This window comes from Neophocaena asiaeorientalis, unplaced genomic scaffold (assembly GCF_003031525.2).
Source record: "Neophocaena asiaeorientalis asiaeorientalis breed wild unplaced genomic scaffold, Neophocaena_asiaeorientalis_V1.1 scaffold114, whole genome shotgun sequence".
Taxonomy (NCBI): Eukaryota; Metazoa; Chordata; class Mammalia; order Artiodactyla; family Phocoenidae; genus Neophocaena; species Neophocaena asiaeorientalis.
Window position 1 is genome coordinate 11,731,975 of NW_020173116.1, and position 27,860 is coordinate 11,759,834.

The window sequence follows — 27,860 nt, forward strand, 5'->3', positions numbered from 1 at the left end:
CACGGGATCCGAGAGCCGCCTCTGCTTCCTTCCAGTCTCTAAGGAAGGTTACTCTGAAAGAAAGCGAGGATTCTGTCCTCATAAGCCTTCATCTCCAGGAAATAGTTTCTCACTCTGAAAGTAGAACAATCAGGCCTTGTAAATGGAAACCATTTTCATGTGAGGAGGCAGACCCTTCAATGTTCCAAATTATAAAGTGTTTTTAAAATCACAGTTTCAGTACTCTGAAGTTGCCTGAACTTCTGCTGGCCCCCAATTTTTGTCTTTTTGTCTTTTTGGAAAGGCCTATCAAAAAAGGTCTTTCTGACCTAGAGTCTGTCATACAGAGTGAAGTAAGTCAGAAAGAAAAAGACAAATACCGTATGCTAACACATATATATGGAATTTAAGGGAAAAAAAATGTCATGAAGAACCTAGGGATAAGACAGGAATAGAGGCGCAGACCTACTGGAGAACGGACTTGAGGATATGGGGAGGGGGAAGGGTGAGCTGTGACAGGGCGAGAGAGAGGCATGGACATATACACATTAACAAACGTAGTAAGGTAGATAGCTAAGGGGAAAGCAGCCGCAAGGCACAGGGACATTAGCTCGGGGCTTTGGGACAGCCTGGAAGGGTGGGATGGGGAGAGTGGGAGGGAGGGAGACGCAAGAGGGAAGACATATGGGAACATATGTATATGTATAACTGATTCACTTTGTTATAAAGCAGAAACTAACACACCATTGTAAAGCAATTATACCCCAATAAAGATGTTTAAAAAAAAAAAGGTCTTTCTGGATGCAATTTAGTGGATAGAAATTATGTGTGGTTAGTGCAACTGTTTGCTTGCAAATCCTCATTGTGAAAAGCTTGGGCAGAACCCACATGCTGCATGTCAGCTTACTCATACTATCTGTTTGCTTAAAGGAGCCTATTTTCCCCCCATAGATTAAAAAAAAAAATAGTCCTAGTGGATCCACATCCATGATATTTTAATTCATACTAACAGATCGTAGTGAAGCATCTTCGGATTCCTGCAACATTGCAAATGGCAGTGCTGTTGATTAGAGACCCCTCCACTGCGGCCCATCTGCAGCCCTCGGATCTGCACTTGAGTTTCTAGAGTGAGGGTTGGCAGTGAGCGGGCATGAGAGTAGACACCGTGGAGGACGGGATTCTTGGAAACTCCCTGCCCTCCAATATGCAAATGATTTCTTGGTGATACAGTCCAATTTCCCCAAACTAGACATTTCTATTCCTACTACTGGTTCTTTGTTCATCAAGGGCCTTAAAAAGTGATTTCTCCCCCATTATCCAAACTAAACTGGCTTCTGCAAGCTCCGTGTTACAAGTAACCTATCACAGTGACCAGCATCTTCAGGGTCCCTCTCACCTTCAGGAACAGGCTTCGAAATTCTCCCAAATACGTAACAAATATAATGGCAAGTGCCTCTAACTTGGTAAATCATGACATCAATTTAAGCACCGTGGGGCCTTGAGAATGTGTGGGTGTCTATGTTGAAAAGACACTTTATGTTTAACTAAGTGTTTTCTCACTTAGGGAATACTCAGAAAATAATGACAATTACATTGAAGTGCCACTGATTTTTGATCCAGTCGTAAGAGAGGATTTGCACACGGATTTTAAATGTGTTGTCCGTAATACAATGAGTTTCCAGATGCTTCGTACCACAGTCAAAGAAGGTATGGATTTGGGGGACATTAAAGGGAAAAACTATGTGTTGGATGCCCTGTGGATGCTAAATAAAGCTCCTGACGCGCTGGGTGATTACTTAGGAGGGCCCGTGACTTTCCCGTTAGCGGAGCACAGAAAGCAAATCTCTCATTTTCTATGACTTTTTTGGTAGGGTGGAGGCTGCCACCTCACGGGCTCCAGAGCGCAGGCTCGGAGATTGTACTCAAAGAAAAATTTAAAGAGGAAGCTGAGGGCTTCCCTAGTGGCGCAGTGGTTGAGAGTCCGCCTGCCGATGCAGGAGATGTCGGCTTGTGCCCCGGTCTGGGAAGATCCCACGTGCCGTGGAGCTGCTGGGCCCGTGAGCCATGGCCGCTGAGCCTGCGCGTCTGGAGCCTGTGCTCTGCAACGGGAGAAGCCACAACAGTGAGAGGCCCGCGTACCGCAAAAAACAAAACAAAGAGGAAGCTGATTTTTTTAGAAAAAAGATAAAATGGTTCTGCGATAGATTTTAAAAAAACCCACGTCCTCTAGTGGTTCTGCCTGCATCGGCAGGACCAGCTCTGCTTTCATGACCCCTCAAGGAGGGTGGGATGCTTTTTATCCCAAGGTTGAGAGATTTCATCCTCCGAGAGCTGGGAACTGGAAGGTACGCAGGGCTCAGGCAGCTTCAGAGTTAAAGACATCAGTCATCAGGAGATAAAGTATAAGGCTGTAGCCAAACCAACGCAGTGCTCACGGAAGGACATTTACAAAAGGAAAGAAAAACCTGACTTACCATATTGACAAATGGACTTCTTATCAGTGTTTGAGCGCTGAGCAGGAAAGGGAGACGTGGGTGATGTAGTCTGTGGACAGCCCGAAGGATAAGAAGGGAAGAGACAAAGCGATCCCTACCGGGAGCCTTACCCTGCCTCCTGGGCAGTCTGCAAAATCAATAAACACAAACTGCCCCACATATTCCGTGTTTGCAGGGGAGGCAGCTGCAGACGAGCTTCTAATCGGAAAGCTGAGAATTTGTGTAAGCCTCAGGGCAGGAACGACAGCACAGTATAACTTCTCTCCAACTGTGGTCCATGCATACCAGCATCCCTGACTTGAGCCACTAGTTGAAAATGCAGATTCCTAGGCTCACCCCCAGATCTACCCGGTCAGATTCTCTGGGGTGAGGCCAAAGACTGCGATTTAGCAAGCTCCTTTCATGTTAAAGTTTGAGAACCGTTGCCCTAGGACACACGCAAAGGCTGACGTCCCAGATCATTTCCACGAGCGGGTTGTTGGTGGTACAAACTTGGAAGTGGAGGATTCCACAGAAAGTGGGATCCACTGCTGGGCTTCAGAATAGTGACCCAAAGGAAGCCATGGTTTGTCTTCTCCTGATGCTGGGAACCTGCAAACACTTCTAAGACGTGAGCCCTGACCCTGCCTGTCCTTCGCTGGGTGGGCCATGACTGATCACAGAGGGCACAGGTCAAAGCCTTTCGCCAGGGCTGAGAGGTGCCTCCAAATGGCTGCTCCGAAAATTAAAGCTTCACTCGTTTCTAAGCCTTGAGTGATTTTAAGGTGTAAGAATCACCTGGAGAAATTGTCTGAGATTGTGTTGATTCCTGAACGCCTGCACAGACTAAGATAAATAGTAGCTTAAAAATGTAGAATTCTAGCCTCATCATCCATGCGCTTGTTAACTTCTTTAATTTGATTTTTATTAGATATTATAGTTTATTTACAACGTTCTGTTAGTTTCAAGTGTACAGCAAAGTGAATCAGTTATACATATACATATATCTGCTCCTTTTCAGATTCTTTTCCCTTACAGGTTCTTACAGAATATTGAGCAGAGTTCCCTGTGCTACACAGTAGGTCCTTGTTGGTTACCTGTTTTATATATAGTAGTGTGAATATGTCAGTCCCAAACTCCTAATTTATCCCTCCTCCTCAACACTTGTTAACTTTTTATCCATACTTCCTAGATTTCCTAAGATAAATTAGTTTTTAAATTTATCTTATTTTTGGCTGGGTTAGGTCTCCTTGTTGCTGCGCGCGGGCTTTCTCTAGTTGCAGTGAGCAGGGGCTAGTCTTCTTTGCGGTGCGCGGGCTTCTCATTGCGGTGGCTTCTCTTGTTGCGGAGCACGGGCTCTAGGCACGTGGGCTTCAGTAGTTGTGGCGTGCGGGCTCAGTAGTTGTGGCTCACGGGCTCCAGAGCGCAGGCTCAGTAGTTGTGGTGCACGGGCTTAGTTGCTCCGCGGCATGTGGGATCTTCCCGGACCAGGGCTCGAACCCGTGTCCCATGCACTGGCAGGCGGATTCTTAACCACTGCGCCACCAGGGATTGCTTCTTATATTTTCATAACACAGAGATGCCAAGGAGTAGAATATAAAATAGCTGGATCCAAGCGATAATCTTGACACCTAAAGCCCCTTTATTCAAAGTTTTTCTTTTCCTTTGTTACTTTGCTGACTCCTCATGACACCCATGCTCATGGAAAAGGGCAAATTATGTGCTGGCCACGTCACAGTCAGCTAGCGGAGACCTAGACAGGCATCTTATGGCACACAGCCCAACGGGTAGAACAAAATTAGACCATCGACACCTGCCCACCCCCCCAACTCTGCGTTGCTTCTCTCCGATGGATATTTGTTCTACCTGGCTTGTTTGCCTAACGCCACAGATATCATTCTCAAGTATCCTTGATCTTAGTGTAAGACATACTTTGTGAAAATCAGTACCTGTTTATTAGAAGTGACAAACACCACTTCCTTCTCTGTAAAGTGCACGGCAATGTCCTATTTGGTGGTAGGGGCGTGTTCACCCCTCACATGTCTGTTCTTCCTACAGCTGCCACGTTCTCCTGGGAGATTACACTGGCCCCCCTTTCCCTCATCTTCTTGGTTTTGGGGGGAATATGGATGCACAGACGGTGTAAACGCAGAACTGGAAAAGCCTATGATTTGATGATGGAGTTAAAGACCAGCCATCAGATTCTCAATGCTATCCGAGTAGAATAAAGGAAATAAAATATTTCAAGTCGAACGATGTCCTTTCTTCCGCAAGCAGCCCTGGTTTTTGAGGGACGCTGTTCTTTTCCTCAGTTGTTTAACAGAGCTGCTGTGTTTATAGTGGGTTTGTAGTAAAAGACTGAAGTGGACATGTAAAGTTTATTCTGAAACTGAATCACGGGGGCCAATGTGCACATGGGTGGGCTTGAGGTGCTCTTTGAATAAGAGGTGAAAACACCTAAATGAGTTTTGGAATTCATTCATTCATTTCACAAAAATGTGTTAAAAGTCTACTTTAGCTATGCTCTATGGCAGGTGTTATAGATACAAAGATAAAGACATGGTTTTCCTTTCGGGAAGGTGGAATTTCATGTTGAAACTGGAAAGGATGGTTTAGAAATACTAAAGAAGAGTCAGCAAGAATTGGTAAATGCTTTTTAAAAGGACGATCCAAAAAATAGTAATTCAAATAGATGGTCAGCAAAATACGTTAGAACATACTAGCAGACTGAGAAATGGATTCGCCTTCATAACGAAACTTCTGAAAATAAAGAGAATGGAAGAGTATTGAGATAATTGCATACACATTGAGAAAAAAGTAATCAGAGCCTCTTTTATGTAATATGCCCAAACTAAATTCCAGCTAAATTAATGAGTTAAATTAAAAAAATCAAATGGCAGGAAAATTGGCATGACTCACTCCTTCACCTATTCAAGTCTTTGTTCAAATGTGACCTTCCCAGAGGCCCTTATGAGTCCCTTTCCAACCCTCTCTGTTCCCCCCAACTCTGCTTTGTGTCATTATAGCTCTTATCACCACCAGACCTTCTGTTATATATTTGCTTGTTTATTTTCTGTTTTCCCCACCAGAATTGGAGCTCCTTGAGGGCAGAGATGTTATTTTGGTCACAGCCGTATCCTCAGTACCTCAAATCAAGCCTGTCATCCACTGGACATTTGATAATTATTTGTAGAATAGACGAAAACAGGATGAATTCTCTTGTGTTCACTAGCAATAAAAGTATCACCAGAGTAAAGATGGACAGGGTTCATTATGTTACAATTTCTGCATAGAAAAATAAAATAATAAAAGCAACCCATCAAAGAAATTGTGTCAAGCGAGGTCAAGGCATTAATAACTATAACAAAGTTATTCAAGGTTTTTTTTTTTTTTTTGCGGTACACGGGCCTCTCACTGTTGTGGCCTCTCCTGTTACGGAGCACAGGCTCCGGACGCGCAGGCTCAGCGGCCATGGCTCACCGGCCCAGCCGCTCCGCGGCATGTGGGATCTTCCCGGACCGGGGCACGAACCCGCGTCCCCTGCATCGGCAGGCGGACTCTCCACCACGGCGCCACCAGGGAAGCCCTATTCAAGGTTTTAAGAAAGGCATCGGAACCAAACAGATGAAAGAACATGGGTAGGGAATTGGGAGAAGAAACACCAAGGAACCGTGGTTTCAGTAATAATCAGAGATATCAATTAAACAACATTGAGATACCTAAGCATTCACATACTCTCCAGTAGGTGATACCAAGGTCATTACAAAACAGTCACCCTCACTCCCTAGGATCCCATGTATACACACACTGGGAGGTGACAGGCATATATGTGAAGCCGGTGGGGTGCTGGGACCAGCTGGCACCTTAAAGAGCCGAGTGTGGCATCTCTTCCCGACTCTGTTGAGTGATGTCATGCCACAGCTTAAAGTCAGCTGTTGTGGGAGTATTTACACCACCGAAATCGGCAAATGCCCAAGTCTCCCCTTTGCGGTACCCCACTACAAGGGTCCCAGCGATGCCCAGCACTGCTACTCCTGGGGATTTAGGACCTGATTCAATAAAAGATGATGAGTAGACATGTGAAACTTATCCCCCTGGTGATGAGAAATTATGATCAGCTGTAAGTGATAATTATCAAGGTTGTGAGACCAGAATATTCGTAATGTTAAGGAAAGCTTTTTATGTACAAAACAACAATTGTTTTATACAGTTGTGGAGCTGCACCCCACAGGCCTACAAGCCCTGTAATTGCCCAGCCTCGAGACCCAAGAAAGCCCGGAGACAGCGACAGAGACATCAGTGGTTTGTTGGACGGGGGATCTTACACATCAGAAGCAAAGGGTCCTGGAGCGACACCCACCATGGATGGCAGATGGCACACAGGACAGGGCAACTGTCTTCCTTGCTCCGGGGAGAAAGAAGGAGGCTACAAGTTATAGAGAGAATTGATGTTAGGGAGGCTCATCGGTTACCAGGGAAACCAGCCTCCGGGGCATGGCCCTCCGGCCCCTCAGGTTAAAGTTGTTTCCCTTTAATAAACTAGCAGGTGGAGCCATTCTGGCCTAAGGATTAGAACCATAGCTAGCTGGAGCAGAGGGCAAGCATGTTGATGTCAGTCGGGTGTAGGTGAGGCAGGGGCTACATGAGCAGTGGTGGAGGCAGTGCCGGGTGGTGCCTCCGTGATCCTGGACATGTCCTTTCATCTTGCGGAAGGTCAGTCTTCTCATCTGAAAAATGGGGATGATAACAGGACTGATCCTGGAGTGCCAGCTCTTTAATAATCAAAAACCATAGGAGCGGGAATTCCCTGGCGGTCCAGTGGTTAGGACTCTGTGCTCTCACTGCCGTGGGCCCGTGTTCGATCCCTGGTCGGGGAATTAAGATCTTACAAGCTGCATGGCGCCCCACCCAAGGAAAAAATAGGAGGAGCAGACAGAAAGAAATATAGTGGTATTGTTTAGACCAAAGGTCAACAAACTAGTTTTCTGGCAAAATCCAGCCTGGCCTCTGTTTCTATAAATTAAGTTTTATCAGGACACAGCCAGGCCTGTCTGTTTACACACCGTCCACGGCTGCTCTGGCTCTCGGCAGGCAGAGCTGAGTAGTGGGGCCATGGCTGGAGTATTAACCTTCTGGCCCTTTACAGAAAAGGTGTGCTGACAGCTGGTCTAGACAAGGAAATTATGGGCGGTTTTGACCCTTAATGTTTGTATTCCCTGTTATTTTCTTCTCTCCTCTTTTTGCCTGTTTTCCAAGCAGATGAGGAGAGAAGGAAGTAAGAAGGGGCAGACAGAGGTCTTTTAGCATCAATCAGGAACTTTACTGGGAAGGAATGGAAAGCAATGTTGGAGATGGAGGACAGCTGGGGGCTTTGTGAATAGCCGCTCCAGGTGCTTCTCCCTTGCTGGGTCTTCAGGCTCGGGTGTCACGGGGCGTTCACCACGGGGCGTTTAACACGCTTCTTTCCTGGGACCCGTCTTCCAGGGCTCTTCGCCCCTCCTTCAGATTTGGGCGGCTTCATCCATGACCCAGAAAAGAGGTTGACTGCGGCCAGAAGAGCAGCCCCTGCCTCCAGACCCCACCTGGCTGCTGGCTTACGGATTTCCTCCCGGAGATTTGGAGCATGGGTCCCACCGTCAGAAAAAGTAGGAGACAGTCGGGGAATCTGGGGCACTGATTTGTGATACTGTCGCAGAATACGTGTGATACTGGGGTGGTTACATTTTGAAAGAAGAGTCTTTATCTTTCTAAGAGACATATAGAGATACTGATGGACAGAGTTGAGACTTGCTTCACAGTAATGCAGTGCTGGGGGGAATGTGGGTGAGATAAGATGGGCCGTGTACTGATCATTGCTGCTGACACTGGTCATGGCGCGTGGGGCGTTCCTTACACCAATCTCTCCATTTTTGAGTACGCTTAAAAATTTCCGTGATACAAGGTAAAAACCAACACACAGAAACAACCCAAATACCCACTAGACAAGACGATGGGTACATAAATGTCCTAGCGCATGTGGAAGCTTCTACAACAGTGAAAATGAATAAACTCCAGCTACATAAAGTAATGTGGATGAATCTTAGAAATATATTATTGAGTAAATAGCAAGTCCCAGAAACTGATTTATTGATAGCATGATGCTTTTATATAAAGTGAAAAACAAGTAAAACTAAACTCTCTAAACACACGCATGTCCATACATTAACATGTACACGTTTAAGAACACATACGTGATAAAACCATATTTTAACTGTATGTGGATGTATGTATCTATAACTAGAGAGCACATATGTGATTTTAAGGGTTTAAAAGCACCTATATTTTAAGAAAGGAGAATGAGAGACCGAAGTTTCAGTACAGTCAATTCATCAGGTGACAGGTGGGACCAGGGTTGAGAAGATTGAGGAAGATGTACGTTTCCTCAGGTTCTGGCTCTCATGTTGGGTGGTGGATTATTATCATTCCTAGCAAACATTGAGAAACAGGGCCACTTAGAGTATGTGTATTGAACCAAGGATTCTGATCAATCTAATTCCGTGTACCTAAGTCCAAATTAAACAGCAAAAAGAAACAAGATGGTTCCTTTCCCTAATGTGGCTGGTCTCATCCATTTTATGTTGATTCTGTTGGTTTAATTCTCTGAAGGTGAATTTTTTCACCTCCTCCTACAAAACTGAGGGGTGGGGATGGACAGTAAATAGCACCTTTGTTGCCCATAGGAAAAACAGTCCCGATGTCATCATATACCACCTGCCCAAGAACTGACTGAGGATGGCAGTGGACACCAGGAACAGGTACCAACAATAATTTATGCATGAAAAACTAAATTTGATGTCTCAAGTATTTCAGACGCGATAGGAACAGATGGGTGCTTCTCGGAGAAGGTGGGCTTGTCTATCTACCGTGAGACCTTTCAGGGCAGGAGAATTCTTGCTCGTGACGCGTCCCCAGCACCTGTAGGTACCTAGGAAGTGCCTGCTGAGGTGATGGATAGATTGTGTGTTACCTGGGTTTTGGGGGACTCGCCAGCCTGTGTGAACAAACGGGACGCCGTTAGTGGGACCTTTCAAGTTTCCCTTTCCTGCCCCTCCTCCCAGACTCTCACCGGTCATTTCCATGACTCCAGCCAGGAGCTCACTCGGACATGACACGGGCCTCGTGCTTTTGTGGTTGCTTTCCTGTTCTTGTCATCCCACCATCCCCGTTGGCATCTGCCACCCATGCCATCTCCTCAGGGCTCCTCGATACAGCTGCTGTCACCCTACACCGTGTCCCAGGGTGTCAGGGGGACAAGCAGCCCAGCTGCCACCCTGGGCAGTAGCCGCCTTGTACACTCACAGGAACGCCCCTTCTGTGGCTCACGTGGTCAGCCAGGCATCACGGTGGTGATGGTGGTGGACCAGAGGCCTCTCTCCCTCGGGCCCAGCCACGGAGCTGCCCTCCTCCTCCCTGGCACGCTTGTGGAAACCACTTCCTTATTCCTCTGCAGACCGAGCAAAGCAAAACAAACCCTCCTACAGAGAAACTCCCAGAGGCGCAGCCCACTGGTTCTTTAGAAATGACACAGCCTACAGCTTCCAGGTCCCGAGGGAGGCCCAGGAGTTGGGCTGTTCGGGGCCGGGAGCTGCTCAGACAGCAGCAGGGACTCGGGAGAGAAAGGGACAGTGTCAGGGCCTTAGTTAGGGCGAGTGTCAGGGCCTGATTTAGGTGCAGTGTCAGTGCCTTAGTTAGGGACAGTGTCAGGGCCTTAGTTACGACTAGCGTCAGAGCCTTTGTTAGGTATCATGTCAGGGCCTGAGTGAGGGCCTTTAGATGTGGGAGAGAGAGAAAAAAAGCAAGAATGGAGAAGAAGACACCGACTTTTAAGTATCTACGATGTGCAAGATTATCTACGAGGTGAATATTGTAACCCACGTTCGAGAGATGAGGAAACCGAGGCTCACTGAGGTTAAATATTACTTCACAGAGAAGGTGGCTTCGATGTACAGCCACAGAGGGTTTTCTAACACCGAATCCCAGAAGTAAGAGCAGCTGGAGAACAGCTGACCCAAGCTGGGAGCGAGTCCTTTGCAAGAACACAGGAAGAGGGAGCAGAGCAAACATTTGCTTTCTAGGGGGGGCAGCCTGGCTACCGAGAAGAGCTGAGCTACGTGTGTCCAGTTCCCCTCCAGACTCATCAGAGAAGCACCTGGAATCCGTGAGGGGACAAGAGTGACTAATGGCGGTCCCTCCACACGGAAGGAAGCACCAGAAATGGTACCCAAGTGATCCTGTCACCTACAGCATTTCCTAGGGTTTGTCCTCTTGGCCTGTGAGACTCCAGCCAGGACACTACTTGTCCCACTAGGATGGGAGTGGGCATTCCGCCAGTACAGTCCCACTCAACCTTTCTGGGGAGGCTCACCCAGGAAACACAGGTGCACTTTCTGGAACTTTCTGAGCCTGCTGTTGGGCAAGGTAGATTTAGCCTCCAGAAGGCTCAGGAATGATTAAGAACAGTATGTGAATTAAATTAGCTGCAAAACTCTGCTTAACTCAAGGCTGGAAGTTCACCTGGTGTATGTCCTGTCCCAGAGCACCGTTTTAACATGTAGGTGTTATTATTATTCAGGTGTGGTGAGGCCAACAGCTACTGGAAAGATGGTATGCTGCAGATCCCGAGAGAAGGGGCGTGCTGTGCCGTGTAGGGGCACACAGGGAAGCACCGGGGTGGGTCGGGAGCGCGGGGACAGCATAGCCTTTATTGTGGTTTCTGTGGAAGGAATGGGAGAGGCAGGGGAAGTGGGCTTAGCATTGGCTCGTTTGAATCATTTCAGTGGGCTCAGGGGCATGGGGCCTGTCACTGGTTGTCTGGTGACTTGGCTTAGGGCAGGTGGAGAGTGGCCCAGCGTGTGGGAGCTGATAGAGGAAGTGGCTGGGGTGTGGACAGATTGGTTTGCATTTGAAAAGCGTGTTCTGGGAATTGGCTAGCCTGGGGAGGGAAATTTCCTATGGGGCCAGCAAAGCCTGTCAAAGCCTCAGAAACAAGTGGTTCCTACAATTATGCCCAGCTTACCTGGCATAGCTCGTCATACAATCGGTCACGAAATCAAATGGCCAAAAGTAAAGAGCCAACAAAACAGGCTCCCGATTTTATATTTTTTTCAAGGAGATCATCAAATAGCCTTTATTTATTTTTTCAGTTTTAAGTTTTTTAATTTACGTAGAGTTGATTTACAACGTTGTGTTAATTTCTGCTGTACAACAGTGATTCTCTTATACATATATATACATTCTCTTTTCAAAATATTCTTTTCCATTATGGTTTATCATAGGATATTGAATATAGTCTGTGCCATACAGTAGGACCTTGCTGCTGATCCATCCCATATATAAAATCCTACATCTGCTAACCCCAACCTCCCACTCCATTCCTTTCCCACACCCCTCCCCCTTGGCAACTGCAAGCCTGTTCTCTATGCCTGTGAGAGCTGGGCACACAGCAGGTGCCCGGCAAGTATCTCTGGAGTGGACGGATGGGTGCCAAGTCCTCTGCTTCATCTACCGCCATCCTCTCCACCCACCCACCCCCGCCGGCGGGCCCCATGCTGGCCAGACTAAAATGCCCACATTTCCGTTCAGGCCGCTGTTCTTTCTTGGGTCAGGGCCTTGGCATGAGCTGCTTCCTGGGTCTGGAAAACCCCTTCCCATCCTGTTCAGTTGGCTGACTCCTCCTGACAGCCCGGAACCTGGCAAGGACACCTCCCCCATGTGCCCCGATGGGCGCCAGCAGCCATCGTGGTTGTCATTTATCGATGACAGGCCAGGCTCTTCCTAAGTAATTTTTCAGATGTGATCTCATTCCTTCTGAACCTACGTGCCAGGTATTACTGATGCTCCTCATTTACACGCGGGGACACTGACGCTCTATCAGCTTGGGTCCCTTGCCGGGTCACTTGGGTTACAGAGGCAGCAGGGGGCACAGGCGGGATTCCAGCCCTGTTGTCTAGCTCAGGTGCCGCGTCCCGAGCCCCGGACTCGCTCTTCTCAGGGCACTGAAGTTGTCTGTGTCCTTGTCTGTGTTTTCTAATGGATCCTGGTCCTGAGCTCCTTGAGGGTGGGGTCCTTATTTTTTCTTTTTCAAAGACTTTTTTTTTTTTGACGTGGACCATTTTTAAAGTCTTTGTTGAATTTGTTACAGCATTGCTTCTGTTTTATGTTTTGTTTTTTTGGCCATGAGGCATGTGGGATCTTAGCTCCCCAACCAGGGATTGAACCTGCACCCCCTGCATTGGAAGACGAAGTCCTAACCTCTGGACCACTAGGGAAGTCCCCGAAGTTAGGGTCTTTACCTTGTACACCTTGGCTTTGTCCCGACGACTTACGCTTAGCACACATTAAGCATCCACTAGATGCTTGGTGAATGAATGAGTGTATGAACGAGCAAAGGACAGTGTGAGGGGTCTGGGCACATGAAGACGAGGAAAGCAAAGCCCCCATTCCCACCCCGCCTCATGTCCGTCCTGGAGGCTCACCACCGAGTCCTGGAGTGTCCAGAAATCAGCTCTTCCCCAAGGGCCCATTTATCTAGCTGTCCCTGAGTGTACCTGGATGCTTCAAATGAATCCATCATCATACATGTTACTTAGAAAGCAGATTTCCTCATGTCAAAGACATCAAATGAATGAATGAACGGACTATACTGGCTGCTTGCTATTCATGGGAGATGGTTTATTCTGAGTGCTAACAAGGAGGTTTTTCTCTGATCCAAAGAGAAGATTGGAATCTGATTCCAGGAATCACTCCCTCCTGAACTCGGAGGTCAGAGATGCTCTTTCTGGAAGAGCTAACACTGCCAGGCTCTGTCCCTTCAGCCCGAGAGCTCACTGTGAAAAGAACCGTCAAATTCCCCCTTGTGTTTTAGGTTTAACGTATCTTCTGGGTGAGTGGGGAGGGTGACTACTTTCTGAGTCCCTGGCAGGGTTCTGAATGTTTTCTGTTCTGTGGACTTAGAGGTTCCCGTTTTAAAGTTCAAGAGAATATCGTTGTTGGACACGGGGTACTTGCTGGACTCTGACTCATAGAAGCCTATGATTAGATTATTTCAGAGTCTAATAAAAATAGTTTTAGAATAAATCCTTTGGGGATTATGTCGCATGCTGAGCGCACGGCCAGGTCTTTCTGAGTAGCTCGTGTTCGGCAGGGCACATCCTGAGGAAACTCGGGAGACTTATCTTCAGAGTCAAAAGCTGGGGTTGATTTCAGAAACCTCCTGGAGAGAAGGGATCCTGATGAGATATCTCAGGGGCAGTGCTTTTGGTTTCTGTACATTCTTTCTCCTCTCTTTAAATACAAATTTCCTGTAACACGCTTGAAATGACAATCTTTCAGGGGAGAACACTTATCAAGATGTTGCCCTCAACTTCCTTTTCTTTTTCCCACCCTCCCCTGCACACAGAGCATCAGGTGACAGTGGGCCACGAGCCCCTTGACCTGTCCGTGCTCACTGTCAACACTGACTCCAGCGTTCCCTAAATTACAATTTTTCTCCAGTAACCCAAAGCAGACTCTCTATTTCTTCCTGCTTAGAAGGAATTTATTTTTAAACAGTCTATTAAACGCCCACCATGAGTGAGATGCTGTCCCAGGCGAGGGTTTGGGAGGAGGCACATCAGTGGTGAAACAGCATTTCCTCGCCCACTTGGAGCTTGTGGAACAAGTGTGGGCGTGACACTTTCATAGTTTTTACCCGCTCCTGCAGGCCACACAAGCCCCAGTGCCACTGGCACACGGGGACAGATGAATGGCAACTAAAAGTCTTCTGTAGCTCTAGATCTGTGTCCGTTAGGGATGCCTTTGCTTTGCAAGTAACAGAAAACCCAATAGAGAGTGGTTTAAACAAAAACTGGTGTTTATTTTCCCCCCACGTTGCTAGAAGCATCGAGGTTTGGCGGCTCAATGATGTCAGGGTCAGTGACTCTTGAATTTTTGACCTTTCCCCATGGTCACAAAATGACTGCTGGAGTGCCAGACATAGTGTCAACACTGATTACAGCCCAGTTTCGTAAGAAGCTTGTACAGTGTTTCTGTGGGCTGGAAGCAGAACGCTGGCGTGGCAAAACCAAAGAGGGGGTGGTATCCCTCTACTCTCAGCCCTCCGCAGGTATCCCCAGACCTGGATCCTGTGTCCAACCTTCCTTCCTTCAGGGAAACTCCTTTCCCCAGTAGGAACATTATTTTGGAGGGGCAGCTAGTCATCCCTGACTTGGGAAGGTGTGGATCTGGGGTGGACGTTAGCCTCTCCTTGCGGTGTGGTAATCCAGGGAGCTCACGCAGGCAGTTCCCGGGCTGGACTAATGTAAACATGCCTGACATTCTGGTGAGCAGTGAGTGCATAGTTTAGGCCTTGATGCTGGGACTCTCAGGAAGGGAGGGAGGGAGGGAGGGAGGGAGAAGAAAGGAAGGAAGGCTGGAAGGATGGAAGGAAGGAAGGAAGGAAAGAAAGAGAAGAGGAAGGAAGGAAAGAAGGAAGAAAGAAAGAGAAAGAAAAAAAGAAAAAAGAGAGAAAGAAACGGAGGGGATCGAAGCAAAAACGACTAAACTGTACTACAGAGGAGAGTGTAGTAGCCACACATTAGGACAGCAGGCTTTGGGAACACAGAGGGGAGAAATGACCTCCAGAGTGGTGGTGTGTGTTGCTTGGTGTGAGGCTAGTAGGATGAGAACAGGGTGTGCGTCACAGAAGAAAGAATATTTAGTTCCTTCGTTTATTTATTCATTCATTCAACAGATATTAGCTTTCCCTCCCTTAGCCAGACACGTCCCCTGCCCTGCAGGCGTTTAAGCCTCATGAAGAAGACAGACAAAGACCGTGTGGTGAGTCGGCTAAGACGTAACCTTGTGGGAAGTGTAAGGAAGGAGCGAGATGAGGGGCTATAATCGAGGGTGTTACCCAGTCAGGGAGGTCAGAGAAGGCTGTTCAAGGGTGAGTGAGGTTTCGGCAAGGGTGGGGGGGGAGGCATCCCATCAGAGGAACAGGCTGGCCAGTGAGCAGGGATTGGGGCAGTGTACACCAGGCTCTTTGCCAGACGTTCTGAACTTGAGTTTCTGCTTAGAACAGTCCTGCAAGGTGAGAATTCCCTTAGTTTTGGTTCCCCTGAAAGTAAATTCTGAGACAGAGTGTTGGTTGCCGGTAGTTTACAGGGGAGGAGATTCCAGGGAGCAGGTGTGAGGATCCCAGAGAGCGAGAGAGGAATTAAGAAACAGCCATGCAAAGGGTGGTTTATGGAGCTCACCTGCTGTGGGCAGTGTGGCTCGTGTCCACCAGGGCCTCCTGAGAGGTGCATAGAAGGTCTCCCACAACTTTTTCCTTGAAAGAATGACACAGATCAGGAGTGAGGGCCCCTGAGACACCTGCTCCAGGTGTTATATGCATTTTAAAGATGAAGATCAGAAAATATTAGCCTCTAGCCCAAATTTTCGCTGCAAATAAACGACAGGGCAGGGGTTTGAACAAGGTGGGCTGTGACTGCAGAACTTACATTTTACCGCTGTCCTCTTCACTGTACATTAAAACATAATTATCAAGGACGCAGTGAATTAAAATGGATGTTAAGGTCAGTGTTGATGCGGTATCTCCCTTTTTCATTAGTTTTTAAATTGAGGTACACTTGGTTCACAATGTTGTGTTCATTTCTCTTGTACAGCAAAGTGGTTCAGTTATACGTGCATACAAATAGATATATGTACACGTTCTTTTTCAACATATTCTTCTCCATTATGGTTTGTCATAGGGCAGTGAGTATAGTTCTCTGTGGCTGTGATATTTTTCTAAGTGCCGTTAATCTCTCCAGGCCTAGCAGTGATGCTGAATCTCTGGTGCTGCTACGGTACCAGCAGAAGAGGTATCACCACCCTGGGTGGTAGTGAGGGATGACGTCACATAATCTACAGAGCAAACTAACTGGCCAGTGAGGATTTAACCCAAGCATAAAATAGTGAAAGGGGTGTCAGTAGGGTCTCTGGTAGGTTAAAGGTGGTCGCAAGTTCTTTGCTACTTCTCCCAACGAGAGGAGGCATTGAAATCTCCTCCCCTACACCTGGTCTGGCCTTAGTGACTGGCTTGACCAGTAGAATGAGGCAGAAGTGACTTTCTGGGAGCCCCAAGGCTCGCTCAAGGGGATCCCTGCCACTAGCTGGTGGGCTGCTTGGATGGGACGCTTGCTCTTGGAGCCCTGAGCTGCCATGGGAGCTGTCTAGCTACTCTGGGGCCACCTTGCTGGAGAGGCCCAAGGTGAGCGGTTCTGGTGAGATGGACAGGCTCCAGGTGAGAGTTTCAGCCAAGTCCAGCTGTCCAGTGTCTCTGCCAAGGTGCCAGACGCGGTAGAGACCCACCAGACCAGGCAACCTTCAGCTGGTACCACCGAGTAAGCTCTGCTGATGCCACATGGGATGCCCATACTCTGACCCACAAAACTGGGATAAAATAACATACTTGGTATTTTAAGGTTTCGTTGCTCAGCCGGAGGTAACTGGAACATGACCTCTGCTTTCCATTTCCTGTAGTCACTGCAGTCTTACTCTTCTTAGAAGGATATGTAGCATCTTTAAATGGCAGGTTGAAACTCAGCTATTTGTACTAAGCTCTAATCTGTACACCTGTAGAAGTCAATGGGGAATTTGGGTATCTCTGTGTCTCTCTCTCTCTTTCTTTCTGTGATTCATGTGTGGAATTTTGGATCAAGCATCTGTGAACATGCTCCAAGGGGGTGAAAGCACTTTCCATTCTCAGCTCTGAATGGTAAGTGGTGGACATGAGCCTTGGGAGCCAATATGTAAACCCAAGCATGCAAAGCAGTAGAAACTCCGCACAGCATGAGGGGCCCTCCCTGAACACCTGTAAGTAAAGCAATGATTACGGATGTGCCTTCTGAGAGGAAGCAGCGTAAGTCCCCTACACACGCGTGAGTTCCATTCCAAGAGCGCATTCGTAAGTCTAATTTGTTCGTAAGTCCAGCAAAGTTGGCCTCGGTACCCAACCAACGCAATCGGCTATATAGTACTGTACTGTAATAGGCTTCTAATACTTTTCCACAAATAAACATAGAAAACAAACAATAAAACATGTTTAATCTCATGGTACAATATCTTGAAAAGTACAGTAGTCCAGTACAACAGCTGGCATCCAGGGGCTGGCATCGAGGGAACAGGCAAGAAGAGCTACTGACTGGAGGAGGGAGAGGAGGTGGGAAAGGGTAGAGCTGAAGGATCGTCAGCAATAGGAGACGGAGGGCAAGCTGCCATTTCACTCACGCCTGACGCTGACGGCACAGGTTCTGGTTCCCTGCTGGATTCAAGTCTATCTACCCTCTTGCTTCCGGACACCCTGGGCTTGAAATAAAGATACTGTACTCTATACAGCGCTGTACGGTAAAGCACACAAAAGTACAACCATTTGTAGAGGATGCATGCACATGACCGTGTACACCAGACACGTGAACTAACTTACGTGATTGGACATGTGAACGCCATGTTTGCATCTTTGAAAGTTCGCAACTTGAAGGTTTGTCTATAGGGGACTTACAGTAATGCAGAAAGTAGGAAATAAAACTTGGGGAGATGCCCACCGTTTAAGAGACCAGGAGTCAGAGGAGACCTAGCTGAGAGCTGATTTGCAGAGTTCGTGTCATGCCAGAGGAGGACGCCGGCAGAAAGCACTGGTATCCTTTGCCACAGGGAGATCTGGGAGACTGGGGTGCAGACGCCGTCTTCACAGCTCCTCGTGACCTCAGCTACATATCTATTTTTGGAAAAAAGACATCTTCTTTCACTAACTGTGCGAGTAATTTAGTGAGGTGTCCCACCTCTTTGGGGGCCAGGACATGACATGGTCTTATCTATTTTTTTCAGTGACCACAGGCAGCTATGTCCTGAGCAGCTCCTTTCCCACTGGGTGGGGAATCTCCCTAAAGACTCTGCAGCCATTCCATAACTTTCCAATAACGCTGGGTTATTGGGAGAGTCAGGTTCTGATTTCTAAGACTTTGTCTTGTTCATGTAAATATTTTAATCTCATGATATATTTCTACCTTTTACCCACTCTTGTGAGTCTGTGTGCGTATGTGTGTGTGTAAGTATTGCTATGTATGTGTATGAGTGTGTGTCGTGGAGAGTTTGTGTTGTGTATGTGTGTATGTGTATGAGTGCGTGTTGTGTATGTGTGTGGTGTGTGTATGTGTGTATGTGTATGAGTGTGTGTTGTGTATGTGTTGTGTGTGTCGTGTGCTTGCGTATATGGCTGAGTCTGTCATCTCACACCGGGCTGGTTTGTCTCCCTCGAACTCACCCCTCTGGGCTGGTTGGGGCTGATAGGAGGGACAGCAGAGCCCTCGAGGGGTGCAAGGGTGGCTGCCTCTGGCCAGGCTGCTGTCCTTTTTCTACTGGCTGTCACCGCTTTCCCATCTTGCCCTGAACTGGCCTGGGGTCCTTTTGGGTGCTTTCCACCAAGTGCTAGCCATCTGGAAGTGGGAGACAGAGGGCACTGGTTGGTTTCTCAAGGGTCCTGGGGAGGGTGGTCTCATTCTACATCTCCCCCCAACCCCACCGGTTTTTCTGATCATGTTAATATCCCCAACACCTTGATCTTTTCTGGTGGAAGATGCTCATCACTCTGGACCACCTTCCCATAGCCTCTGCCTCCCACTAAAAGGAGAATAAGGCTCTTCCTGAGCCCTTAGTAAGTTCCAGCCATCCTGACTGTTGAATGCTTGAAGTTCCAGCCCTTTCCTGAACGTTACCTAATCAAATCCCCTCGACCGTGGAGGGAACAGAAGCTGAGAGGGGGAAAGACTGCCCAGGCCACACCCCCAGCCAGTGTCCTTGCCGGGGCTTTCCCCCAGTCCTCTGCCCTCTGGTCTAGTGTTTATTTGCCATACCACATACACATGTCCACAGTCAATCATTTGTGCTTCTGAGAACTTCCTTGAGTCTCATCCCATCTTTTTAAAGATGTGGTGACCCGAAGTTCACACAATTCCCAAATACGGCTGAAATCCGGTTTTGTGTTAACACAGGATGACAGCTCCTTTTGACACAGTGGTTGTCCGCTGCCTCGGTGGGACAGTGGGTGGGTGTCACCAAGAAGTGGTCACAGTCACATCTCTTCTTGTGGTTATAATGAATCAGTTGGGCATGTCTATCTTATAAAAATAGTACAGGTGACTTTTCTAAGTCATTTTAGGGAAAAGTGTCATCATAAAATACTCCCAGAGAACTACAGATGTAATTTCTTGCCCTACGACTCACTACTTTGGTGGATCTTCTTGGAGTTTACTGGCTTGCCGTTTGATGACCTGGAAGAGTTGAGAGTCATCTGCAAAGCTGGAGATTTCTCCGTGAACTCCCTCATTTTAGACCACGTAGAAGTATTCATTTATCCTGAAAGTTGGTTTTGGCCCCCAGGTTTCCCGTCTAGACTCGCTAAATGTTGGCTCTTCTACTGACTGTATTTTGAAATCATCAGGTTAGATATGGGGCAGGTCTGAAGTAGGACCAGAATCCAGGGAGGATGGTGACTCCCAGACCAAGTAGTTTATCAAAAGCTGGGATTTCCACTCGGGCAAGTTAAGAATGGGTACGATAAGCATATAGAAGGTGATTCAAATCAGATTTACTCAACTTAGAACATACTGGGGGTGTCACCTGATGTTTGACAGGAACAAAGACAATGAAATGGGCATTTAAATATCATTAAGGAAATGTCTGGGAGTCATTCGGGAAGAGGTGGCACCTACTAAAATACCAAAGTTTCAAGTAGGGTCTGAGTTAATCTTTCCACATCAGTAAGTACATATCTACAAGGTACTATTTTTTGGTGGGGTAAATTAATTTTTAATAGTTTGAGATGTATGTATACTGTAAAATTGTGGCGTACTATGGTCTTAAATAAACCAAACTTTCCTGTGGGGATAAAACGTTTCAGAGTAAGCCCAAGTCCTGGGATCCCATAGTCTGTCAAGATAATTTTTAATGGTGTGAATGAAACTCCTTTGTGTCACTCTACTGAAAACTATTTAACCAATCCCTATCGTAGCGTGTTAAGTTGTCTCTCATTTTTAATTATTATGAACAATGCCACGATAAACATTCTTGCCTTTTCCGACACCTATCTAATTGTTTCCTTATGGAAAATTCCCAGAAATGAAGCTGCTGAGCCCCCCCTGGATGTGCATTTCAAGGGCTTTAAATAAAATACCTTCAGACAGGTCCTACGTATTTACATTTCCACCAGCAGAGACGCAGGTGCCCAGTTCCCCATATTCTTGACGTTGCTAAGAAAACACTTTTCTTCTAGGGAAATTCAAGGTCAACGAGCCACAAAGCCCGAGAAGTGGAATTCACTCAATAAGTGCTTTTCAACATGCACGTCCTGAGTAGAGAAGTGGATAACATCCTTATTTCCTCCCAGTCTCTGGTGTTTGCTTTCTCACATCAGACACAGATGGCCATAGATGAAACGTGTCCAGTGTTTGAAACCAGCTATCGAGCGGCTGTGGCTATGATGCCGTTTGGTGTTGCCAAGCCTCGGGGAACCCTCAGCCTCTGGGTTTAGAAGTGGGATCCACTCGGCCGACGGGGGCCTTGGGACAGGCTCCGAGGGAACGCTGCTCCAGGGGCCTGTGAACCTTACCTGCCCAGGGCAGTCAGGGTTTGGGAAGACGGATCATTCCTGAGTCAACTTTGTAGGTCCTCAGCAGCAAAGAGTCAGCAGAGCAATTTGTTCCTGAACAGGGACCTCCTTCAAATTCTGGAAGAACTTGAGTGCAGATTATTGATTTTAATTAAAATAGTAATTAATTAAAATGGTAATGTAAAATAGTAATTTAATATTTATATTAATTTAATATAGTTAAAATATTAATAAAATATTAATTTCTTCTCGGTAGCAATTTCTGTATGAAACATTGACCGAGAGTGGTTGACCAGAGCACGTCTGAGAAGGAGCGTTAGGGAAACTAAGGGTGAGATTTTATTTACTTTCCACAACACCTTTTGCTCTGAGATGTGTTCTCTCTGCCTCCTCCCGCTGCCTTAATTCATTTTATATTAAATTCATTTTATATTAAAAAAAAAATCTGGCAACAATTTTAGCCTCAAAAGTGTCCTTCACCTCCAGCCATCCCACTTCCTTCCTGGCTTTCTCCCAAATGCACCAGACCAGGGAGATGGTGGAGTCCTGTGGTGGCTGTTTAAGTACCAGGCTAGCCTGGGTTCAAATCCCAGCTCAACCGTTACCTCTTTGTGACAGTGGTTCCTTAAAATTTCTGTAAACTGGCAGAATAATGCCTATTTCATAAGGTTGCTTTGGAGATTAAATTAAATGAGGTACTATATGGCGAGTATCTCCAGAATAATGCTCCTTAGATGACGATTTCCAATTGTGTGTCTCTATGAGCCTAGGGTGTGGGAATTTTCAGATTACAATGATCTCTTGGTTTGCTGGTTGATTTCCCAGACTTCTGGGGAATTACCATTTCTCTTGTCTCCCCCAGTATCCTGCCTAGCCTGAAGCCCCCCTTCCAGGCATGGTACCCCTCACAACAGATGTTGATGTGTGCTACCCAGACTCAAGCCCTGCTTGCAATAACCTCAGTTACTCGTTGCAAACCAGTGGTGGTTTTATGTGATGAGCAGATCAGAGAGGGTGTAATGAGAGCAGGTCAGTGGTTAGAACTCTATGGCCTGGAGAATACAAATCTGTAAAACTACTATAAAAGATATTTTTAAAATGCAGGTGGACTTTGCCCACCTGTTTCTGAAGCAGGAGAAGCAGCACACCACCTTATGGCACGTGAAAGATTTTAAAAGGATGTATGTCCCCACAGAGCAGGGAGCAAGCTCATAGAATAGCTTGTCTCCACACATGTACAAATGGAAGAGGGGCGTTTGCTAAGGATCTAGAAGTCAGGGAGAGAGCATCACAGCAGCGTGTGCTAAGCAATTATTGGGAACATCTTGAACCTTCGGGTTGCCCTCTGGGAGAACATTCAGCACGGTGTCTCACAGCTGTGTCCTGAAGCCGCCGCAGACGAGTCCGTTCCTGGGTATCTCACCTTGTCTCCGAGCATCTCCTTCCTTTTGGAACCTTGGTCCAGCTGGTAAGCCCCCCGCAGTTCTTGGTCTTCCCTTCTCTTCTTTCCTATAGTCTGGCTGTAGGCAAGAAAACAGTGAGCTCATACTTTTATATAGTTTATACTGAACTCAGTTCATCCTCGCCATAACCTGTGAGAATGGCAGGTGACCCTTAACTGCTCCCGTGTAACTGAGGTTTAAGTAGCTCAGGGCACTCAGATTCTCAACTCTTGCCATTTCTTCTCATTTTACTGTAAGCTCCGTCTTGAGGTGTGCTGACGTTTTACTAGCTGATAAAGCTATGGATTGCCATCGGAGAGAGCATTTACCTTTAAACAGGTGTCTTTAGTGATGGTGCTGGTAGAGTTTTAGACAACATGGCATGGGCATGAGAGAGAGATTTGGGAGAATTTCCCCGGGTCCTCAGATCACAAGACCGCTTACTCACCTCTGTAGGTGAGTAAGGTGATGAATTACAGGGGCAGATCAAGGGTCTGTATCGCTTCCGGGCGATCCAATAAATGCTACAGATCCTCCTGTGTGGGGGATGGGTGGGACTGTTTAAATCCTTTTAAGTCAAGCCAAAAATTGGGCTTCAGGCCAACAGCTGAAGGAAGCCAGTAGCTTCTTTGATCAAGATGCATGAAGTCTTCTGGAATCTCCCATCAAATGGCATTGTTTTCAGAAGCTCTCCTCCTGCGGGCCATTGATACCAAACAGTGCTTTGAAGGCGACTGTTGAGCCATGGCTGGCTTTCATTCTTCAAAACAGACTTGTGAAATGAAAATAATCGTGCTCTACCAGAGCCAAGAAGCTCAAGTAGTCATTTCTTCCCTCAGTGCAAGTTAACAGGAGGTTATCTTTAACACTCATCTGAGGCAAACTGAAACAACAGGGTCGATTATGGGAAGGGCTGCAGGCGTGTTCGTGAAGGCAAAGCTTGGTTTTCCCAGGACTGGGGTTTCAAGAGCCCCAGCCTGACCAATCAGTGCAGGCTAGAGGGCCTGGCTGGAGGCTCAGGAAAGACTTAGGGCCATTGCCCTCGTGTGGTTGAGGCCACGGGAGTCTTCTGGACACCTTTTGCTGGTGTCCAGAGATGTTCAGGCTCCCACGGGTAGGCTCCTTCGAACCAAATTCAAGAGGCTGATGAATTCCAGAACATCAATTTGTTAATTACAGTAGGTGTGTCCCTTCCCAGTGACTTATGGAGGTGACTGGGAGGTTGAATTTGGGATCCTGAAGGCAACTTGGGGAACATGAAACCAATTCCCGTGGGAATTGGAGGCCTGATGGAATGTTGAGGCAGTGAAGTAGCCAATGAAGAGCACGGTCCCTGCCCCAGACTTCCTGGGACTGGGTCCCAGACAATGTTACACCGGTGACATTGACATACAGTTGCTTGTAATTGTCTCTTATGGTCTTTTTCATTTCTCTGGTGTCAGTTGTGACTTCTTTTTCATTTCTAATTTTATTGATTTTCTTGCTGAGTCTGGCTAAAGGTTTATCGATTTTGTTTATCTTTTCCAAGAACAAGCTTTTAGTTTCATTGATCTTTTCTATTGTTTTCTTCATCTCTATTTTATTCATTTCTGCTCTTACGATTCCTTTTCTTCTGCTAACTTTGGGTTCTGTTTGTTCTTCTTTCTCTAGTTGCTTTAGGTGTAAGGTTTGGGTGTTTATTTGAGATTTTTCTTGTTTCCTGAGGTAAGCTTGTATCACTACAAATTTCCTTCTTAGAACTGCTTTTGCTGCATCCCATAGGGTTTGGGACACAGCAAAAGCTGTTCTAAGCGGGAACCTTAGAACTTTCTTTCTCTGTCTCTCTTCCTTATCTATGGAATTGGTATAATTTCATCAGGTTTGGTGTGAGGATTAAATGAGAGACTCCACGTTAAGCATGAACGACGTCAGGTGCATGGTACCCACTGCGAGCGTTATTTGCCATCATCGCCTTCCAGAGCAGAGGGCGGCAGGCTTTTTCTGTAAAGAATCAGATAGTGAATATTTCAGCCTTTGCTGGCTACACCGTCTGTATCGCAACTTCTCGATTCTGCTGTTACAGCACAAAAACAACCGTAGATAATATTTAAACAAGTGGACAGGGTTGTGTTCCAGGAACAATTTATTTGTAAAAACAGGTGGTGGGCGGGACTCTATCCTTGAACTGTGGTTTATTGACCCTTCATCTACAGGATCGCTGTGATAGTGGAATGCCAGGTGGTGGGCAGATAGGGAGGCTGAAGCACTCATTCCCGTATTACGAAGGTGACAAAATTTGATTCCCTTGGCCCTTATGTTGGTGCAGCCTGGGCAGCCCAGTGCTCACATGGGTGGAAAGAATCCACTCTGCTCGTTTGCCTAGGAGGGAGGGACAGAATTCCAAACCAAGGCCTAGCTGCCAGGGAGGGATATTAAAGGATCATGGAGGGTGGAATCTCCATTAGAAGGGATATTAGTGGTCAACTGTCAGATACATCTCTTCCCTCAACTGCATCATATCCAAGAAAGGTGGTGAATCCGTAGCCAACCTTGACCAAGAGCATCATCCAGGGATGGCTGGAATCAGAACTGTCCTTAGACCAGAGGAACAAGCAAAAACCCAGAGACTTCTTTCTAAATGTATTTTCAGTCTCATAATGTTTTTTGCAAGTGTGGCCAAAAATTGAGCCCAGAGGAATCATAGAAGAAAGTTGCTTGAACCAAACTGGACCCCTCCGAGCCAGAAGATGCTGGGCGGAGAGCACTAAGTTTGTGTGGGGAGAGGAGACATCACAGGCCTGCTCTCAGCATTCAAAGTTGCTGCCTTTTGTTCAACGTTGACCGCTCCAAATTGCCCAAAGCGGGGGTCTGGGCAGAGCCAGGCTCCCTGAACAATTATACTTCCTCCTGCCCCCTATCTGGGAAGCTGTGGTTTGGGAACTGTCTAGAAATCTGAGTCAGAAAAGTGAGGTGTGGGGTTGCAGGGGAATCTTTAGTTTTAGGGTCAGGGAATCCCCTGGTTGCTGGCTGCAGACCCCGGACACAAATAAGTGGAAGTTCGGACCTAACGTTCCTAGGTGTATATTAACTGACTCAGAAATATCTGGACACGTGGTATGAGGGCCCATCTGCAGCCTCACTTTCAGCCTCAGAAACGCCAGGAGTGAGGCTGGCTGAGCTCGTGGTTGACTTGTGTTCCTGGACCACTTGATTTCATCTTCTGAGAACGTCCTTTCTAGATGTGTAATTAACATCCATTTGGCTTTAGTCAAAGCTGTCTTGGCCAGGGTACAGTCCTTTCCCTTAAAAGTGACCTTTCATGCATCAAATTTTACCCATTTTCCATAGGTCCAAGTGGATCCCAAATTCCCAAAGTTCATTAACGTTATAATGTCTGGGTGTGTGCATATCTACACATAAATGTATAATATATGTGTGTGTATTTGTGTTATATATATATGTGCATGTATATACATAGGTGTACACACACATATGTATCGTTTAGGTGTTTGGTTTTTTTTTTGCCAAAATTGTCTCCTGTATTTTCTAAATAGGAGGAGCGTTAGGGTAGTGGGTGCGTGGCCCTTCATTTGCTTCTCTCAACTATTCAGTGGGCCGCAGGTGTTGGTGATCCCAAAGGCCATGGCGCAAGTTGCAGTGCCTTTTCTGACCTGGTCTTAGGAGTCACCTACCATCATTCCTGCAGGCCTGTCCTGACTTAACAGCTGAGACAAAAGGGCGTGAATCTCTAGCAGAGGAGGGTCATTTTGGAAGCTGCCCGGTCTGACTGTTGTCACATCCCTGCATGAGATGCAGGACCGGCACAGCGGAATTGGCTCTTTTCAGCTCCCATCTCTGACGACACTGCTTTCTTGCACTGCTCTGTGTGTGCCCTGGGCTGACATGTTGCTGCCATCTGGTTCAGCCCCATCTCCTCATGAATACCTCAGGAAGGCCTTGGACTCGGGACTTTACAATCCTAAAAACCAAATCTAGAGGGTCAGAAGCCTGTGAAATGTGTGCATCCAATTAGGGATAAGGCACATGTGTGTACACACGTGTATGGAAACTGCCTGGAGAACTGGTGACATCTGCTGCCCTTGGGAGTGTGGCCGTGTGTCTGTCCTGCCCTGATCCTCTCCTTTGGTTGCCCTGTGTTGCTTCTGCACCCACACAGCCCAGTCCATCTCCAGCAGACACAGCGGTCAGAAGATTCTGCCTTTCTCTGTGTTGCTCAAAGGACATCTTTAAAGGGCTGGCCTTATCTGCAGAATCCCATCTGCTCCATTACCTGTATTTCTAGTGCTCTAGAGACTGTGTTCTCACTTGTTCCCTCCCTTCCCCTCCCCCATCTCCTCCCCCTTCTCCTCTTCCCTCCCTCCCTCTTTCATTCATTCAGCTGTGACCACGTATGGCTGTGTCTGGGGCTGTGGGTGGAGCCCTTTGCTCGCCATTGGCTGTTGGACGCTGTGTCAAATGACGCAGGGTTCAGGCTGGGGTTTCCTTCATTAGATGCGGCTCTTTCTTTTTCTTTTTTTTTTATTGAGATATAACATTGTGTAAGTTTAAGGTATACAATGTGTTGGTTTGATAATTTAGAGACTGCAGTATGATTTCTGCAGTAGCGTTAGCTCACACATTTCTTTCTTTTTTTTTTTTCTAGAGACGTCTTTTATTCTAGAGACGTCTGGTCTCTAGACAGGGGTCTGCGCTCATAAAGCCCTACACGGGGCCTGGGGACGGGGACTGTGTCACAGTGTGACATGGATGATCCCTGTTCTGGGGAGTGACCTGGATGGAGCGGGGAGGCCTCCAGGTGGGCGACATCAGCTCTCAGCTAAGCTACTGGAGGGGGAGAAAATGAGCCTCCAGGACTGTGGTGTCCAGGGTTATTGTTCATCAATGCTGTCATCTCTTGGGTGGTTTTTAGGGTCTTTTTTTTTTTCTTCAGGGAGAAAAGGCTTTATTGCAGGGAGGCCAAGCAAGGAGACAGGAAACAAGTCTCAGATCTGTCTCCCCATTGGCTTTATAAATTTTTAAATTTTATTTTATTTGTTTTTTTTTTGTGGTACGCGGGCCTCTCACTGTTGTGGTCTCTCCCGTTGCGGAGCACAGGCTCCAGACGCGCAGGCTCAGCAGCCATGGCTCACGGGCCCAGCTACTCCGCGGCATGTGGGATCTTCCCGGACCTGGGCACGAACCCGTGTCCCCTGCATCGGCAGGCAGACTCTCAACCACTGTGCCAGCAGGGAAGCCCTCAATTGGCTTTTTTTAAAAAAAATTATTTTTATACAATTTTTAAATGTGTCACTCCATTTA

The 27,860-nt window shown here is 47.1% G+C and overlaps 2 protein-coding genes across 4 annotated transcripts in view; both read left to right on the forward strand.

Annotated features, from left to right (window-relative positions):
- IL1R2 (interleukin 1 receptor type 2) overlaps positions 1-6,794 on the forward strand; it is a 36,965-nt gene extending 30,171 nt beyond the window's left edge. For 2 of the 3 annotated variants that reach the window (XM_024744045.1, XM_024744043.1), the window contains exons 8-9: positions 1,544-1,686; positions 4,512-4,696. In XM_024744045.1, the coding sequence (XP_024599813.1) occupies positions 1,544-1,686; positions 4,512-4,681 (313 nt within the window). In that variant the 3' untranslated portion in view covers positions 4,682-4,696. Of the gene's footprint in view, positions 1-1,543; positions 1,687-4,511; positions 4,697-6,663 lie in introns of those variants that run through there. The other variant, XM_024744046.1, reaches the window with a different exon arrangement.
- Positions 6,702-27,860, forward strand: part of IL1R1 (interleukin 1 receptor type 1) — a 158,023-nt gene continuing 136,864 nt past the window's right edge. Inside the window, exons 1-3 of the mRNA XM_024744040.1 lie at positions 6,702-6,967; positions 7,938-8,098; positions 9,173-9,247. Coding sequence (XP_024599808.1) covers positions 6,826-6,967; positions 7,938-8,098; positions 9,173-9,247 — 378 coding nt within the window. The 5' untranslated portion in view covers positions 6,702-6,825. The remainder of the gene's footprint in view (positions 6,968-7,937; positions 8,099-9,172; positions 9,248-27,860) is intronic.